The sequence below is a fragment of the Quercus lobata genome, chromosome 2 (assembly GCF_001633185.2).
Source record: "Quercus lobata isolate SW786 chromosome 2, ValleyOak3.0 Primary Assembly, whole genome shotgun sequence".
Lineage (NCBI taxonomy): Eukaryota > Viridiplantae > Streptophyta > Magnoliopsida > Fagales > Fagaceae > Quercus > Quercus lobata.
In genome coordinates this window covers 7,140,604-7,157,238 of record NC_044905.1, presented here as the reverse complement: position 1 = coordinate 7,157,238, position 16,635 = coordinate 7,140,604, and the positions used below count along the sequence as shown (strand labels likewise).

The 16,635-nt window shown below is 39.2% G+C and overlaps 1 protein-coding gene across 1 annotated transcript; it reads left to right on the top strand.

Moving 5' to 3' along the window:
- The first annotated feature begins 8,141 nt into the window (after positions 1–8,141).
- LOC115975937 (dirigent protein 8) lies at positions 8,142–8,918 on the top strand. Its single transcript, XM_031096995.1, has one exon. The coding sequence runs from the start codon at positions 8,352–8,354 to the stop codon at positions 8,913–8,915; it is 564 nt and encodes a 187-aa protein (XP_030952855.1). The 5' UTR covers positions 8,142–8,351; the 3' UTR covers positions 8,916–8,918.
- Positions 8,919–16,635: the final 7,717 nt, after the last annotated feature.

Genomic DNA, 16,635 nt, shown 5'->3' with positions numbered 1-16,635 from the left:
ATCCTGGCTATTTAGTCTCTTGCCATGGGTTTCTTTTCCTTCTTAATGTTTCTTCTTTTGGGCTTCTAGCCTCTTGGGCCTGCCTTTTTCTTTCGTGGTCCCCTTGCACCTGCTTCTTTGGACTTGGCTTATTTTCTTTTGGGCTTGGCTCACTCTTTTGGGCTTCTTTCACTGTGATCCTTTTAGACCTCAACAAAGTATAGGACTAAGATATTTATGAGCGAGTTTTACCACTATAATGACTTAAAAAATTTATATATTTTTGAAAAAAAAAAGAGATTTATATTGAGCATAGTTATTCATCATAACCTTTTGTGCCTCTGTGTTTTAGATTATACTTTTGATATTTTTTCTCCCTTAACGAGTTGCTTGACCTTTGGGGGGTTATATATTCATTCTTTCTTTGTAATCATTTTTTCCTAAAATAATGATGCTTATTTGTAATTTAGATTTTTATTTTTCAAGCTTGGATTTTATGCTTCCTAGGCTGCATTAGCATGGTTTTTTTTAATTCCAGGGGTGGTGCATTTGCTTGTGGTGCTTTAACCAAGGTTGATTTGTTATTGTTGCTTCCCAATGAAGCATGCTTTTGAGTAGACTTGCTCTTATTTTGAATTCAACATTCTTGTAATGTAAAGTTGTCCTGAACTGTATAGTTGGTATTCTATATTTTTCAATTTGCTCATGCAGGAAGTTGATGCGTCAGTCTGGTCATGCTATGCTTCGTGATTTGTTTGCTTGGGTTGTTGCTAATTGATTTGCTTGTCCTTCTTTTGCAACTCCTGTGATTCTTTGTGCATGTTAAAAATATATCCCTTATATGTCTACAGGAACTGGTTTTTTTTCCTGTGCTTGGCAGCTTAAGCAACCAAGCTTGATTAGATGATGATCTCTTTTTTCCTCCTGCTTTCATTATTGTCTTTTGCAATCATGAGAAGTTAAATACTTTTGCCTTGTTTTAATTTCTTTTGAAATATATTGTTCTTTCATTTGTTGTTTCGCAACTTATGCAATTTGCATGCTAAAAATCCAATCTATAGGAAATGGGTTTTTTGTTTTTGGTTTAGCAGCTTAAGAAACTGAATTTCATTTGGTGATAAGCCCTCTTTTCCTCCCACTTTCATTATTCTCTTTTGCAATCGTAAGAATTATAAATTTTTTGGCTTGTTTTGATTCTTTCTAATACTTCGGCTTGTAACTTCTTCTCTTAGGGTTTGGTTTCCTGGACAGTTATAAATTCATGTCTCAACTAGTGAGGGCTTGAAATTTCCCTTGCAATTCTTCTTGTTTCTTTGTCTTCTTTTGTTTAAATTTTGGCTATTCTGCTAATATGGCAATTCCTCTTGATGTTGAGGGACAGGTAGATTAACAAAGATCGTGACCTTAATATGGTTGCTGAGGGAAAATAGTAAAGTTTTTTGCTTCATCCTATTGTTATTGGCATGAGTTAGGTTTTCTAGGAATGACTTGGTGCATGGCTTCTTTTTAAGACATTTGTCAAGGGACCAGTAGATTAACAAAAGTTAAGGAATGACTTCATTCCATTTATTTAATAGATTTTGGTGCGTGGGGTTTTTATTTTTAAAGGTTTTTGTTGCAGCAAGCTTCTATAGATCAATTTGTTTATTCTATAGGAGAATAAATATGTAAAGTTTCCTTTTCCTTATTGTTGCTGGCTGGTAATTATGGATCTAAAATTTAAAACTCTTCTCTTGTTCTCTTGATTTCACTTTTTGTGCATACATCTTCTAATATATTGTTCCCTTGAAAGTAATACTAGTTCCTTGTTCCATTTATTATATAGATTTTGGTGTGGTTTTTTTATTTTTATTAAGGTTTTGTTGTAGCAAACTTCTGTATAGATCGATTTGCTACTAGAGGTGCATAAGTGTGTAAAGTTCTTTATGTGTGGATGATGTTTATTTTTTTATTTTGTGTGACTTCGTTCCATTTATTTAATAGATTTTGGTGCGTGGGATTTTTATTTTTAAAGGTGTTTGTTGCAGCAAGCTTCTGTAGATCAATTTGTTTCTTCTGTAGGAGAATAAATATGTAAATTTTCCTTTTCCTTATTGTTGGCTTGGTGGTAATTATGGGTCTAAATTTTAGAACTCCTCTTGTTCTCTTGATTTCACTTTTTGTGCATACATCTAATATATTGTTCTCTCGAAAGTAATACTAGTTCCTTGTTCCATTTATAATATAGATTTGGTGTGGTTTTTTATTTTTATTAAGGTTTTGTTGCAGCAAACTTTTGAATAAATCGATTTGCTACTAGAGGTGCATAAGTGTGTAAAGTTCTTTATGTGTGGATGATGTTTATTTTTTTCTTTTGTGATGAACACTTACATAGTTCCTGCAATTCTCTTTGTATGCTAGTTAGTTCAAAGACTATTTTAATCTTGATATGTCTACTGAAGAGGAAATTTTAAATTTCTCTCTTGATCTCATATTTTGCTTATGAGTCTTTTAATATACCATTTCCTTGAACTTAATTCTATTATTTGTTCGACTTATGTTATAGGTTTTGGTCCTTGGGAGCTTCTTCAGGTGTGTGTTGCTGCAAAGTCGGTTTTTCTAGTTCAATTTAGTTCTCTTGAGCCCAAATATGCCAACTCTTCTTTCCCTTATTGTTGGTTGGCTTGGTAATTATGACCCTAAAAATTTGAAGTGACTTTGTGAAAGAAACAATGTGCTTGGATTGTGTGTATTTGAGGCTGCATTTTGGTGGTATGCAACTTAAGCAGTGGAGTCTGATTTGGCAATAGGCTCTCTTTTCCTCCCTTTTTATGTTACTTCATTTTCCTCTACTACAATTACAAGAATTTGAAGGATAGTTTTTTCTTGTTTTAATTCCTTTCTAATAGGTGTGTGACTGCTTTTCCTAGGCGAGTTATAAGTTCCAGTCTCCTGAGTGAGGTTTTGAAACTTCTATGGTAATTTTTGTTCATTTTTCTTGCTGTCTTATTTAATTTTTGGTCATTTTGTGTTGGCAACCTCAATAATGAATTCTCAATTTAATCCTGTGATGCCTCTTATTGGTGTGGGGCAGTGGCGGAGTCAGGAATTTAGGTTGGAGGGGCAAGATTAAAAGTAAAAAAACTAATCTAAAAAAACTAATCAATATTAATAACAAAATAAATAGACAACTATATGCTAATGTAATTGTCATATAGAATCTAACATAAAATCTAAACTTTAATTTGTCTTTTCACACCTAGCTTAATTTACTAAATTGCCCTCGACGATTTTTCATATTTTGAAACCACTGCATGATTTGTTCACACTCAATAGTCTTGAATATATTTTTCCTATTTTGTTTTGCTGTAGGATTTCTTTTAAAATTTTTTTTTATAATCATTATTAGGTGAGTCCCATTCTCACATGATTTTCTATTTCCTTATGGTAGTAGGATGACGTTGTGTGATTCATATTTCATTTTGCTGTAGAAATTTTTTTTTTTTTTTTTCCAAATCATTATTAGGTGGGTCTCCCACATGATTTCCTATAGCAGTAGAATCTACCTTTTGTGCACAACTACGCCTAGTGTCTTCTTTTGTCAGGGAGGGCATAATGATATATGTACTATATTAGCACTGAAAAAATTTGGAAGTTCAGGGTGAGCACTTGCCCCCCCCCCCCCCCCCCCCGGTGTGGGGTAGTAATATAGCCATGTGTGACCTGAATTTGGTTATAAAGGCAAAACAATACAGGTTTTGCTTTCTCTTCTCTTAGCAGTAGTTGGACTTTTAGGGAGTTACATGGAATTCACTTTATATTTCTGGATTCATGTCATTATTTGTTAAGTTGGATTGTTGTTGATTCATTTCCATGTCACCAAAAATCTGGCAACAGGGAAGAGCTAGGCTTTCGGTGTTATAAGTATTTATCTTTATATATGTTGGATTATGCTGAAATATAGTAGTTCTTTTTATTTGCTGTTTTGACATTCTTTGTGCATGTTAAAAATCTATTCCTCATTAAGTCTACAGGAACCGGTATTTTCTTTTTGGGTATTGTGGTGGGCCTTTTTTGCAACTATGAGTTGGGCTACCTCCTACCACACTATGGCCCAATGGTTTTGGGTATGAGAGTTAGGACTGGTTTGACTGCAACACACCCACCCCAAGCCAGCTTGTGCATAAACTAAAACCTCTTCACTAAAACTTTAGTCACATGCTCACGGCAGAGGAAATTGTTACAAAATAGTCATGGCAGACAGGTGTAATATGACAAAAATAAAAAAAGAATATGCTTACTGTCAGTCAGAACACAAAAAATACTAAATGATGATCTTAATAAAGGAAGAAGCAATGCAATAATATAAATGCAACATGATTAGGATGATAACAATGAGGAAATGAAAATCACACTAATGCTTGATCAATGAAATAAAAAAGGGAGAATGGTCAGTCTACCATGCTTGATTTCTCTATAGAGTTAAGTCCAGGAAGGGAACCACTCTTCAATGTGGGCAATCTCATAGGAAAATCTTGCCACGAAAATTACCCACTTTGAGAGAATGGGCCTAAATGGCTTATCCTTAGATTCCTTAATTATTACTAGATGGTAGGCTTTTAGAGGGAGAGAAGGGAATAGCCTATTATTGCATGCCCACTATCACACTTTTACTTACTCTCTGTTTTTCTTTTCTTTCTAATTCCTTTTTCCTTTCTAAGTTTTTTGCTCTATCTTTCACTCTCTTGTTCCTTTCTAAGGCCCTTTTTATACTACCTGCTGTGTCAGGTTTTTACTATTTTGCTTCTTAATCGTTTTTGCCGTGTCGGGTTTTTACTATTCTCTTAACCGTTTTTGTCTTAGTGTGGGTGTCCTTCTCAGATCACCCACTAGTTTGTCAGCTGCCCAGCCATCATTGCTTATCTGTCTTGGCCGTGCCACATCCCATTCCCAAACAAAGAGTCTTATTTTGTTTTCTTGTTCACCGTGGCATTCCCATACGGGTAAGGGTGGGTATTCTTTCTCACCATCCCTAATGGCATGCACCTAGTGATTCCAACTCATCTTTCCCTCTTTTGGGGGGCATGTCATCCCAGTAGAACATTTCCCCCAAAAGAGCTTGAGCGGGAACCTCAGAATAAGCTCTCCCTTTCTCCCCATCGCCAGACCATATCTTCTCTTACCTCTGACTCATGGCCCATCACTCCTGTATTGGCTAGGTACAAGTTAGTGGTGCCTGAGTCTTGTGTGTGTTCCACTTCCATGTGTATCCATGGCTTGTCTGCTGTTCATGTGTTTGTCATGACCTGAGGGCTCTTCTGCACATTCTGCTACTTGTTCTTGACCTCTTATGGCGTGAATGAGTCTCTGAGCTTTCATTCTTTATATCTTACTTCTTTCCTGGGCTAGGTCTTGTTTGTTCGTGGGCTTTTCCTTCTCTAATCCATTCCTTACCCTTTTTGTGGGTCATTTAATACTTCTGCCATGCTATTATTTAAGTTGTGCTTACTGGGCCTCTTTTGGGCCTGCTGTATGCTTTTCTTTTGCTCAATTCCAATAGTCTAGCATTATTATTGGGCTAGTACTCATGCTGTTTTGGGCTTTCTTGGCCCATTTCATTGCTTCTGGGCTTCCTTGGCCCATTTGATTCTTTTGGGCATCCCCAGCTGTTTCATCTCCTTGGGCATCCTAAGTCCATTCCAATTCTTCATTCCCATAGGCTTTTGCTAATTCTTTTGGGCTTTTCCTTTAATTTTGGGGTTTATGGACTTTTTCACCAACCCTTTATTTACTTAATTCTTTACTTTGGGCTTCTTTGGTCCATTCTTTCTTGTTTTCTATTTTTTATAATGTCCATAGGTTTACCACTTCTTTTTCTGAGCTCCTTTGGGCTCACTTGTTTTCTTTGAGGCCCTTTTGCTATTTTTTAGGCCTATGATCCATTATTCCTGCCATTCGTGCTTGATGATTTTCTTTTCAATTTACTAACTTTTTTTCTCCAATATTATTGGACTTCTTCCTGTTATTGGCCTCCTTGCCAATGTGGGCATCAACAGGTACTTAGCAGAAGTGGCTGAGTTTGATATAGTGATAAGCTCTCTTTTTGTCCCACTTTCATCGTTCTCTCTTGCAATCATAAGAATTGTACAATTTTTGGCTCTTTTAATTCTTTATAATTCCTGGGCCTGTTTTTGTTAGGCTTCGCTTTTCTGGGCAGCCATAAATTCAATGTCCCACCTGGTGAGGGTTTGAAATTTCCCTAGCAATTATTTTTCATCTGTCCTGTCTTGTTTAATTTTTTGCTCATTCAATCCGAATATGGTAATGCCTCTTATTTTTGTAAGACAGGTAAATTAACAAAGTTTGTAGCCAATGGTTGCCAGGGAAAAATAATACGGGCTCTTGCTTTATCCTGTCCTGTCTTTATTTATTTATTTTATATATTTGGTGGGCATATATATACAGATTGTGGAGATATCCCATTTAGAGTCTCATGGAAAGTGATGCCATTATGTTGTTGGGTTGATTTTTATTTAAGTGCCATGTGTCCTATGAGATTGACTTATAAAGAGAAACATTATCCACAAATGGTGTAAATTTGTTTGAAGTGGAGGGAACTAATAATATCTCAGTTCCCATGGATAAATTACTTGCTTTGGTTGAAAATTTATGCTCCTTTGCATTGAATGGTGCACTTACACTATCAGTCCGATAAGGATTAATTTGGTGTTCCCTTTTCTATTTTCAGATTCCTTTTAGGTTCTACTATATTAACTGATAGTAATGTTTTTGTAGAATTCTTAAACTGAGGCTTCTTTCTTTGCCTAAGCATGATGCGATAATAGTTATGCTTTGATTCTTGGTGTAATGTACTTCATTGGTTATTTCTGATTCTTGCAGCTTCTTGGAGACTTGAACCCCGGCTTTTACCTTACTCTCCCACCTCACAAGAACTTCGTACTTGTGGAGTGACCATCATGCTAATGGTGCGCAGTGGTAATTAGCCATCTATTAAATGGATAAAGTATGGAGAATATGTGTCCTGAATTAATGGGCTTGAGAAAATTTGTGTCCTGAAGTAACTTAAACAAAACATAGTTTCTGATAAAACTTTGTGGTCTATATGCATTTATGAATTTATTTATTTATTTATAATTTCTTATCAAGTTTCTAAGATACATTTACTTTGTGTCATAATTTGTGAACTTAGATTGTTGCTGATTGAGATCTTGTCACCTAATATTTGGCAATAGAGAAGACCTGGGATTTCAGAGTTCGAATAATTTATCTTTATAATTGTTGGATTCCATTGAAATATTGTAGTTTTTCAATTAATTGTTTTGCATTCTTAGCGCATGATAAAAATCTATTCCTCACGTCTTCAGGAATCTTTTTTTATTTTATTTTTGCTGCTTAGCAGCTTAAGTGGCTAAGTTTGATTTAATGAAAATCTCTCTTGCCAGTTTGCAGAAGACACAGCAAGATTTACATCCCAAAGGGTCCTGTACCTGGAGGTGCCAGTTTGCACTGAGATGCTGCCGTTTTATATTTCATTATAAGTTGTGAACTGTAAAATGTTTGTGTCAAATATCTTGTGTTTTGAAGTCTTTGTGTATCAATAAGGCATGCAAATGGCTTGTATAGCCTTGTGTTCATTCAGCAATTCCGAGGTGTTACCTTGCTAGGATTTTGGCACCAAAAAAAAAAGTGTATATATAGCCTATTGGCATACTTTCATAGATAAATGCATCCATTGTCTCAATGCTGCTTTCTTCCATGACTTTGGATCATCTTTTCTACATGATGTTTGATTTTGCTAGGGGCAAAGTGATTAACCATATCAGTCCATTCAATTGATCACTTGAGGTTAGTCTTTTCAAAAAATTATACATCACATATGCAGTGTATATGAAGGGGGAAGACCATTTTTTTATATTATTATTTTACGCTAATCTTTAATTTGTTCTTAGGTGCTGGGGAATCTCAAGAATGCACACTTGCTCTGTCTGTGGAGAATCCCAACATAAATGTTTGTGCCCTGAATTCAAAGGTAGTATAATGAGGAAGAGATTTCTTTTAAGGGGAGGTTTTGTTTTGTTCTTCTCTAATGGGCAAAAAATGAGAAGATATGATTTATGCATCTCAAAATATGTGAATTGTACGTAGTTGTGAGAAATCCACATTTTGGATTTTAGCCATAAGGTTCCACTAACTCTTCAGGAAAGCATGCAGATTCATAATTGGTTTAGGTTTACCAGTTTTGGTATTGGAAGAGTGGATTAGGTGGCCAAAACCATTAACAATGAGGAGCAAGTTTATCTCACCTATTGAAGTATTAAAGTGATCTTATAGAAACCAAATTCAAACCCCAACTCCAATCTCGTTGGTGCAAGATGCTTCCTAGAGTCATATTTTGCACAACAGTTTCCTTAGCCATACTGGCAGTCATTCTCTTGGCTTTGCTCTCTCCCATGTCCCACAAAAAGCCATCAAAGAATAACACAAAACCACCTTGGCTAGCCTTGTCTTTGTACATACAACAACCACAAGTTGCAAGCTCCAACACTCAACCCGTGACAAAATCAGATGATGCTGAAGCCTTTATTTTCCATCGTATGCTAACAGAGGGACCAGAAAACACTTCCAGGGTTGTGGGAAAAGCCCAGGGCTTCATAGTTCCTGTGGAACAGTTTGCACACTCGGCTTTCAATATCATATATCTGAGCTTTGACACTAAAGAGTATTCAGGTAGCCTTAGTGTTGAGGCCAAGCATGTTGCTCATAAGGACAGAGAAGAACTCACTGTGGTAGGTGGAACTGGGTCTTTTGCTTTTGCACGTGGGTTTGCTGTTTTTGCACAGGCTGATCATACCCAATTACCAACTGATGTGGATGCATCAACTTACCACGTAAAACTTCAACTTAGATTTCCTAATCGATCACAAATAATACCATGATGACTTTTCTTTCTTTTTTTTTTTTTTTCTTTTTTTTTTTCTTGTCTTAAAAGAAGAGGCTGATAGTGTCTTGGAGGTCGAATAATACCAAATATTTCTCTGCTTGACCGTGGAAACGTTACTGCCTTGCTTTAATTTTTTTGTTTTTAGTACTTTGCAGCTCTCTCTTGAGAGGAGAGAGTCCAAAATCTAAAACTATTTCAGAGGAAGGTTGATTCCTGTTTGTACAACATACATGTTGAGACAATTATGACTCATTGGGTCTGATAATTACTTACTTAGGCCCACTTCTTGTGACACTCATGTTTTGCACCAATTGTCATCGTACAAGCTCTCTATATTGAAATCATGTCCACCAAGAGGACTTTTTTTTTTTTTTTTTGGGTGCATAAAAGTGGGATGTTAACTCTATGTTCTTAGCTCATACTCACTAGTGTCCTCGATGGGATTGGATGCACAACTATGGGTCATCCAGATCCTTTGCTTCTGTAAAATTGGGCTCACTGGGTAAATTGTAATTATGGTCACGCCCAGGTGAAAGACGCTAATTCAGGTTGCTCTCCTTTACCCATTTTTTTTGTTCATAAATTAAAAAAAAAAAGAAAAGAATAGAAATGGGACTCAGTCCAAATTTTTCAAGAGTAGCTATACCCTTGTTTACAAAACAAAAGACAAACTGACTACGCATAATCCAACAAACATTAAGAGCATTATTTGAACACACATTACGAGATGAAACAAAACTCATATAATCCCAGCACAAAAATTGCAACAAAAAGGTTTCGGGTATGTGTCGTATAAGATTTCTCTCCCTTTGAGATGCTACTCAGGAGTATATTCCAGGTTTGGGGTCTTTTACCCATTTAGCAGCTAATAAAGAATCAATCTGTTGTATTAGACCTTCCCGGATAGCCTAGAGCTCAACTGTTGTATTATTGGAGATTCCTGAATTTAAAGAGAAGCCCCATAACAATTCACCATTACAGTTCTGAATGATATTGTTGGCTCTTGAATTACCAGGATTACCTTTAGAAACTTCCACCTATGTTAATAGTAATGAGAGGGATTTGTGCTGGTGTCCAATATATCTATATGAGTTTAGATGTGTATAGATTGTGCTGGGATATTACTTAAGAAGTAGAATTTGATTGCATGGGACAGAGAGTTCTTTCTTAGGATATGAGGAGGGATATTTTGACCCTTAAAAACTAGGGAATTATGCCCTAACCAAATAGTGAAATCAAAGATGTTACTCCATGGGGATGGGGTATATTCAGTATTGAATTTAGACAAGGAATTTAGTTTGCACCAAGAGTGGATTGGAAGAGAGAAATTTTTGGATGTGATGGGGGGTATTGGGGTAATGAAAACCAAATATTAGTCCAGGTGGTATCTACTGGTTAGTCCATAATTTAATAATTTGTCCATTTTTCATAATCCATTTAAGTCCTTTGGAGGACTCGTCCTCTTAAAAGAGCCAAGGAGGACATGCTCCATGCATTTTGAAGACAATCAAAATAAGTTATTCTAATATATTAAAATACTGATTTTATTTGACTTTTTAGATCTTAATATTTTTCCCTTAAAATCTATTCTTTTAAAATTCCTTGTTTTTGCATAAATTTTTTAGTAGATATTATTGTAAGGACACGATTCCTTTGCGGCCCACTAACATTTTTGGGCTCACACAATAAAGGTCCCTCACAATATGATTTGTAGAGAGTGGGCTTGAAAAGCTAGCCGCTGGTCACGGGGCGGTGCCCGATCTTGGTTTTAGAGGAATTCATGTAGAAAAAAGGAGTTGGGCTTGAACATTTAAGCCCTAAGACGTCGCACCCTATGGGATGGGACTCCTCGGAGTTGATCCGAGGACCATTGAGGCCTTACCCCGGTTATCCAACGACGGACTTTCTTCAGTGAAGTCCGGTGTTGTTGAGATGTTCTCCCCCATGTGATCTTTCTTTTTCGGAGGTGGGATGGGATCCCCCTTTAGATTTACTTACTTTCTTCTTTTATACTCGTCCGTGTTGATTGTCCTTCGTCCACGTGTAGGGTCAATCTATACAAGACTGATATTTGTCCCATCAGTCTAATCCCAGAATTGTTGGGTATGGTTGATAAGGCTGCAGAGTACGGCTCTGTCATGTGTTGGGTCTTATCTGGAAGGGTAGTAAGGATAACTTCCCCAAGATATTTTGGATCTCCTTACAAATTCGTCCCTATACCAGTTTTACCCCTTTATTCCGGTGGGATTCAGGATCTGCCGAGGACTGAACCGTCCTCGGCTGCCTCCCAAAAATTGTTTTGTGCTCTGTATTGTAGAGCTTGGGCCACAGCTCTCCTCGGATTGGGCCTTCGGATTTTCCAGGAGCAATTGGGCTTGGCCCTTAAATTATTGGGCCCCACAATAGCCCCTCAAAACCCTTCTATCCGACTTCCGGGTTGGAAAGGAGGGTTTTGGCAAACCCGGGCCCTTAATATGGCTTGTTTAGTTCAACCCCGCATTTATGTGAGCGGTTTTCCACCTATCCAGGAAGTTAGCCGGTTTTCAAGGGATTCCGTTTAATCTGCTCGTGATCTACTCCTGCCGCTTGGCTGTCCCAGACGCGCCCTTAATGAATCCCCTTTACGAGGCTCATTTATGTCCGGCGGCTCATCTGATAAGGTGGGGAAATGGAACGGACGCCTCTTTTTTCTTCAGATTCTTTTGGAAACTTGAATGCATTTAATACCCTCCGTTTTGCCCTTCCTATAAGAAGGCAAGCAGGAGGCCATCACTTTCGTGCAGACTCCTTTCCTTCCTTCTGAGATCTGAAACCCGTAGCCTCCTTTAGCGTCTGCTTAGCCCGTTTGTTATACACCATATCAGTATACGCCTACCATAACGAATGATGAAGGAACCATGCCCCTCCTCAAAACACCATGTTCTGATAAAGCTTGAAATGGCTCGATCAGGGCAAGGGTGGCGCAGACTTAAGATCTGTCCCGCCTCTCTTTCAGCCAAAATCCGAAGCAGGGGCTCGTCACGTCGAATTCTCGGCGTGACTGAGTCGAGAACACCCAATATCAGCACCACCCGGCTCCTCACGAGCGTACCTAACATGGCACCAGTGTGTTAGGAGTCAGGGCTGAGGCAGGGGCGAAGTGCTTCTGCTTCTCCCTCTCTTTGCTCACTGGTGCCCTCCTCCGCCTTCCTCTTATAGTCTTCCCAGCACCAGTTCCGCCCTGGTGCTGTCCTTCTCCCTCTTTTACTCCTCCCTTTGTCTCTTCATCTCTCCCCCCCTTCTTCTCCTCCTTCTCTTACTCATGTCCTCCATCTTCTTCATTCATCTCCTCCATCTTCTTCATTGATTTCTTCCTTACTATTTCCTTCTTCTTCATTTTTTTTTTTGAAGTGAGTTCCTCTCTTAGTATGAGCAACAATGAGCCAGAGATTGGAGAGACTTTGAAGACAAGTTTAAAAGGCGCTTGACCGTTTGCTTATTTGTACTGTGGATGTTAGTGCTGCTTCGGCAGCCCCTCTTTTGTATAGGCTTGTTGAAGCCCCTTTTTGTACATTGTAATGATTTTTCATATTAATAAAAGTTGTTTCTATTTCATTTTGCATGTTTTGTCTCTGTTTTATAAATTTGTAAGCGCCGCTCGGCACAATAATATAGCATCTAAATCAATGACGACTAAGACCAGCATACATAATAATAAAAAGATGTTGCCATAACTTTAATGGAAGTGCTTGGCATAATAAGGCAGACCAATAAAAAGTAATACTTACCCCCTTGGCTTGGGTTCGAGGACCATGCAAGGCCTTGGTTCTGTCCAAAACTTGTAATAATAATAGTTTTTTTGTACTTGGTTTCCCCATAGGCTTGAGTCCGAGGACCATACAAGGCCTTGGTTCTGTCCAAAACTTGTAATAATAATTTTTTGTACTTGGTTTCCCCATAGGCTTGAGTCCGAGGACCATACAAGGCCTTGGTTCTGTCCAAAACTTTATGCCCTCCCTTTTTCTTTTTGCACCTGTCTTTCCTCAGGTGTCTCATAAGTTGCCGAGCAGGAAGTTGTCCTCGGTAACGGTTATCCCTTGGTGTGGGCCATAGTCCGTGGGCTTCCATGCAGAACGGGCCTGGGCCGCGAATTTATTAGGCCCACAGATTTAGAGGCATTTCCGTAGTCTTTGGTCACGCGGTACTTTTTGGCGTCCCAGTATTCGAGGTGCGCCTTTACGAGGCTCCTTTAATCTCAGGGTTGCAGACGGCATTGGAAATCGAGCCGGAGACATTTTGTCTGTAGCGTTCCTTGGGACGCTGCGTGAATTCAATGCCATCACCTCATCTTTTAAATAAATAGGAGAGAAAGTTGCTTTACCTTCGCACGAATTCTTCAGTCTCCTCTCTTAGTACATCATGTTTGAGGCGAGGATTGAGGCAAAGGAGCTCTCTCCGCCACGAAAGCGCCGTGTCTTCCTGAGACTCCAGATAGTGAGGTACGGGCCAAGGAGGCGTAGACTCAAGAGAATATTTCAGTTCGAGAGAGGGGAAAGGATGTTTCTCCCTCTTTTAGTCAAAATCCGAAGCAGGTTCTGGTCATGCCAGATTTTTGGTATGTCAGAAGAAGGAATTTCCGCCATCAGCGCCGTCTGTCTTGTAGTAGGCAAATTTTTGCGGGGGCTCCCCAACTTTTGGCTCCCTGCACCCTTTCTGTAGATGGTGTTAGCCTGAGGTCAGGTTCCCTGCACCTTTTCTTCGCCGGTGCAGGCCCCAAGTTGGGTTCTTTGGCTGCCTGAGTTATGGGCATATAGAAGCGTCGAGGAATAGTTTCCTTAGACGTCATCTTGGAACAGTAGCCAACCTCTCATCTGCGCCTTTTTTTTTCGGCTTTTCTTCATTCTATTGTCTTTTTTCTCTTTTCACTTGCATAGTTAGTTGTAATGTAAGCTTGTCTTAGCTTTTCACTGTACACTGTATTGCTCTTTTGTCTTAATAAAAGATAAATTTATTTCTTTTATATATGCTTTTTTGCAACAACCACTTTGGGCCTGAATATTAAATCTAAGCCTGACTTTAACAATATTCCGGGCAGAAGAATACTTTAACACAAATCCTTATTAGTTTAAACTCGCAAATATTATCAAGTATAACAATGGTAATCCTCAATAGATTAAATTCATGGAACTAACCGAGATAGCTGTTGAGTGCTACGCGATGCACGCTAGACCAATTCCCGAGAACGATAAACTCTAAACAATTCGTCCGAGACGGTAGTTGAGTAGCGAAGGACTTTGTGCTTTTGGGTAATATGCTGTACCGTATCGCATCGTTCCCTTTGGCACGGGGGATCCAAAGGTAGACCGGGGAACCCGTGCAACTTAGGGATTGACCCAACTGTTAACGAGAAGTTCTCTTCGGATGGATCTTGAGGTTCATGATCTTTTTATGTACTTGGTTTCCCCATAGGCTTGAGTCCGAGGACCATGCAAGGCCTTGGTTCTGTCCAAAACTTATGATCTTCTTATGTACTTGGTTTCCCCATAGGCTTGAGTCCGAGGACCATGCAAGGCCTTGGTTCTGTCCAAAACTTAGATCTTTTTATGTACTTGGTTTCCCCATAGGCTTGAGTCCGTGGACCATGCAAGGCCTTGGTTCTGTCCAAAACTTAAGATCTTTTATGTACTTGGTTTCCCCATAGGCTTGAGTCCGTGGACCATGCAAGGCCTTGGTTCTGTCCAAAACTTAAGATCTTTTTATGTACTTGGTTTCCCCATAGGCTTGAGTCCGTGGACCATGCAAGGCCTTGGTTCTGTCCAAAACTTAAGATCTTTTTATGCACTTGGTTTCCTCAAAGGCTTGAGTCCGTGGACCATGCAAGGCCTTGGTTCTGTCCAAAATTTAAGATCTTTTTATATACTTGGTTTCCCCATAGGCTTGAGTTCGTGGACCATGCAAGGCCTTGGTTCTGTCCAAAACTTAAGATCTTTTTATGTACTTGGTTTCCCCATAGGCTTGAGTCCGTGGACCATGCAAGGCCTTGGTTCTGTCCAAAACTTAAGATCTTTTTATGTACTTGGTTTCCCCATAGGCTTGAGTTCGAGAACCATGCAAGGCCTTGGTTCTGTCCAAAACTTAAGATCTTTTTATGTACTTGGTTTCCCCATAGGCTTGAGTCCGTGAACCATGCAAGGTCTTAGTTCTGTCCAAAACTTAAGATCTTTTTATGTACTTGGTTTCCCCATAGGCTTGAGTCCGTGGACCATGCAAGGCGTTGGTTCTGTCCAAAACTTAATATCTTTTTATGTACTTGGTTTCCCCATAGGCTTGAGTCCGAAGACCATGCAAGGCCTTGGTTCTGTTCAAAACTTAAGATCTTTTTATGTACGTGGTTTCCCCATAGGCTTGAGTCCGTGGATCATGCAAGGCCTTGGTTCTGTCCAAAACTTAAGATCTTTTTATGTACTTGGTTTCCCCATAGGCTTGAGTCCGTGGACCATGCAAGGCCTTGGTTCTGTCCAAAACTTAAGATCTTTTTATGTACTTGGTTTCCTCAAAGGCTTGAGTCCGTGGACCATGCAAGGCCTTGGTTCTGTCCAAAATTTAAGATCTTTTTATGTACTTGGTTTCCCCATAGGCTTGAGTCCGTGGACCATGCAAGGCCTTGGTTCTGTCCAAAACTTAAGATCTTTTTATGTACTTGGTTTCCCCATAGGCTTGAGTCCGTGGACCATGCAAGGCCTTGGTTCTGTCCAAAACTTAAGATCTTTTTATGTACTTGGTTTCCCCATAGGCTTGAGTCCGAGGACCATGCAAGACCTTGGTTCTGTCCAAAACTTACGATCTTTTTATTACTTGGTTTCCCCATAGGCTTGAGTCCGTGGACCATGCAAGGCCTTAGTTCTGTCCAAAACTTAAGATTTTTTTATGTACTTGGTTTCCCCATAGGCTTGAGTCCGTGGACCATGCAAGGCCTTGGTTCTGTCCAAAACTTAAGATCTTTTTATGTACTTGGTTTCCCCATAGGCTTGAGTCCGAGGACCATGCAAGGACTTGGTTCTGTCCAAAACTTACGATCTTTTTATGTACTTGGTTTCCCCATAGGCTTGAGTCCGTGGACCATGCAAGGCCTTGGTTCTGTCCAAAACTTAAGATCTTTTTATGTACTTGGTTTCCCCATAGGCTTGAGTCCGAGGACCATGCAAGGACTTGGTTCTGTCCAAAACTTACGATCTTTTTATGTACTTGGTTTCCCCATAAGCTTGAGTCCGTGGACCATGCAAGGCCTTGGTTCTGTCCAAAACTTATGATCTTTTTATGTACTTGGTTTCCCCATAGGCTTGAGTCCGAGGACCATGCAAGACCTTGATTCTGTCCAAAACTTACGATCTTTTTATGTACTTGGTTTCCCCATAGGCTTCAGTCCGTGGACCATGCAAGGCCTTGGTTCTGTCCAAAACTTATAAGATTTTCTTTTCTTTTACTTGATTTATTTTTTCGACCATAAACCCCTAGCAGAAGTTTTCGTCGGAGCGACAACTATATGTGGGGCCCAATAATTTAAGGGCCAAGTCCAATTGCTCTTGGAAAATCCGAAGGCCCAATCCGAGGAGAGCTGTGGCCCAAGCTCTACAATACAGAGTACAAAACAATTTTTGGGAGGCAGCCGAGGACGGTTCAGTCCTCGGCAGATCCTGAATCACACCGGAATAAAGGGGTAAAACAAGTATAGGGAC

Bases quoted from the DNA above. Each gene is read 5' to 3' on its own strand.
- LOC115975937 (XM_031096995.1), top strand. From the start codon at position 8,352: ATGCTTCCTAGAGTCATATTTTGCACAACAGTTTCCTTAGCCATACTG.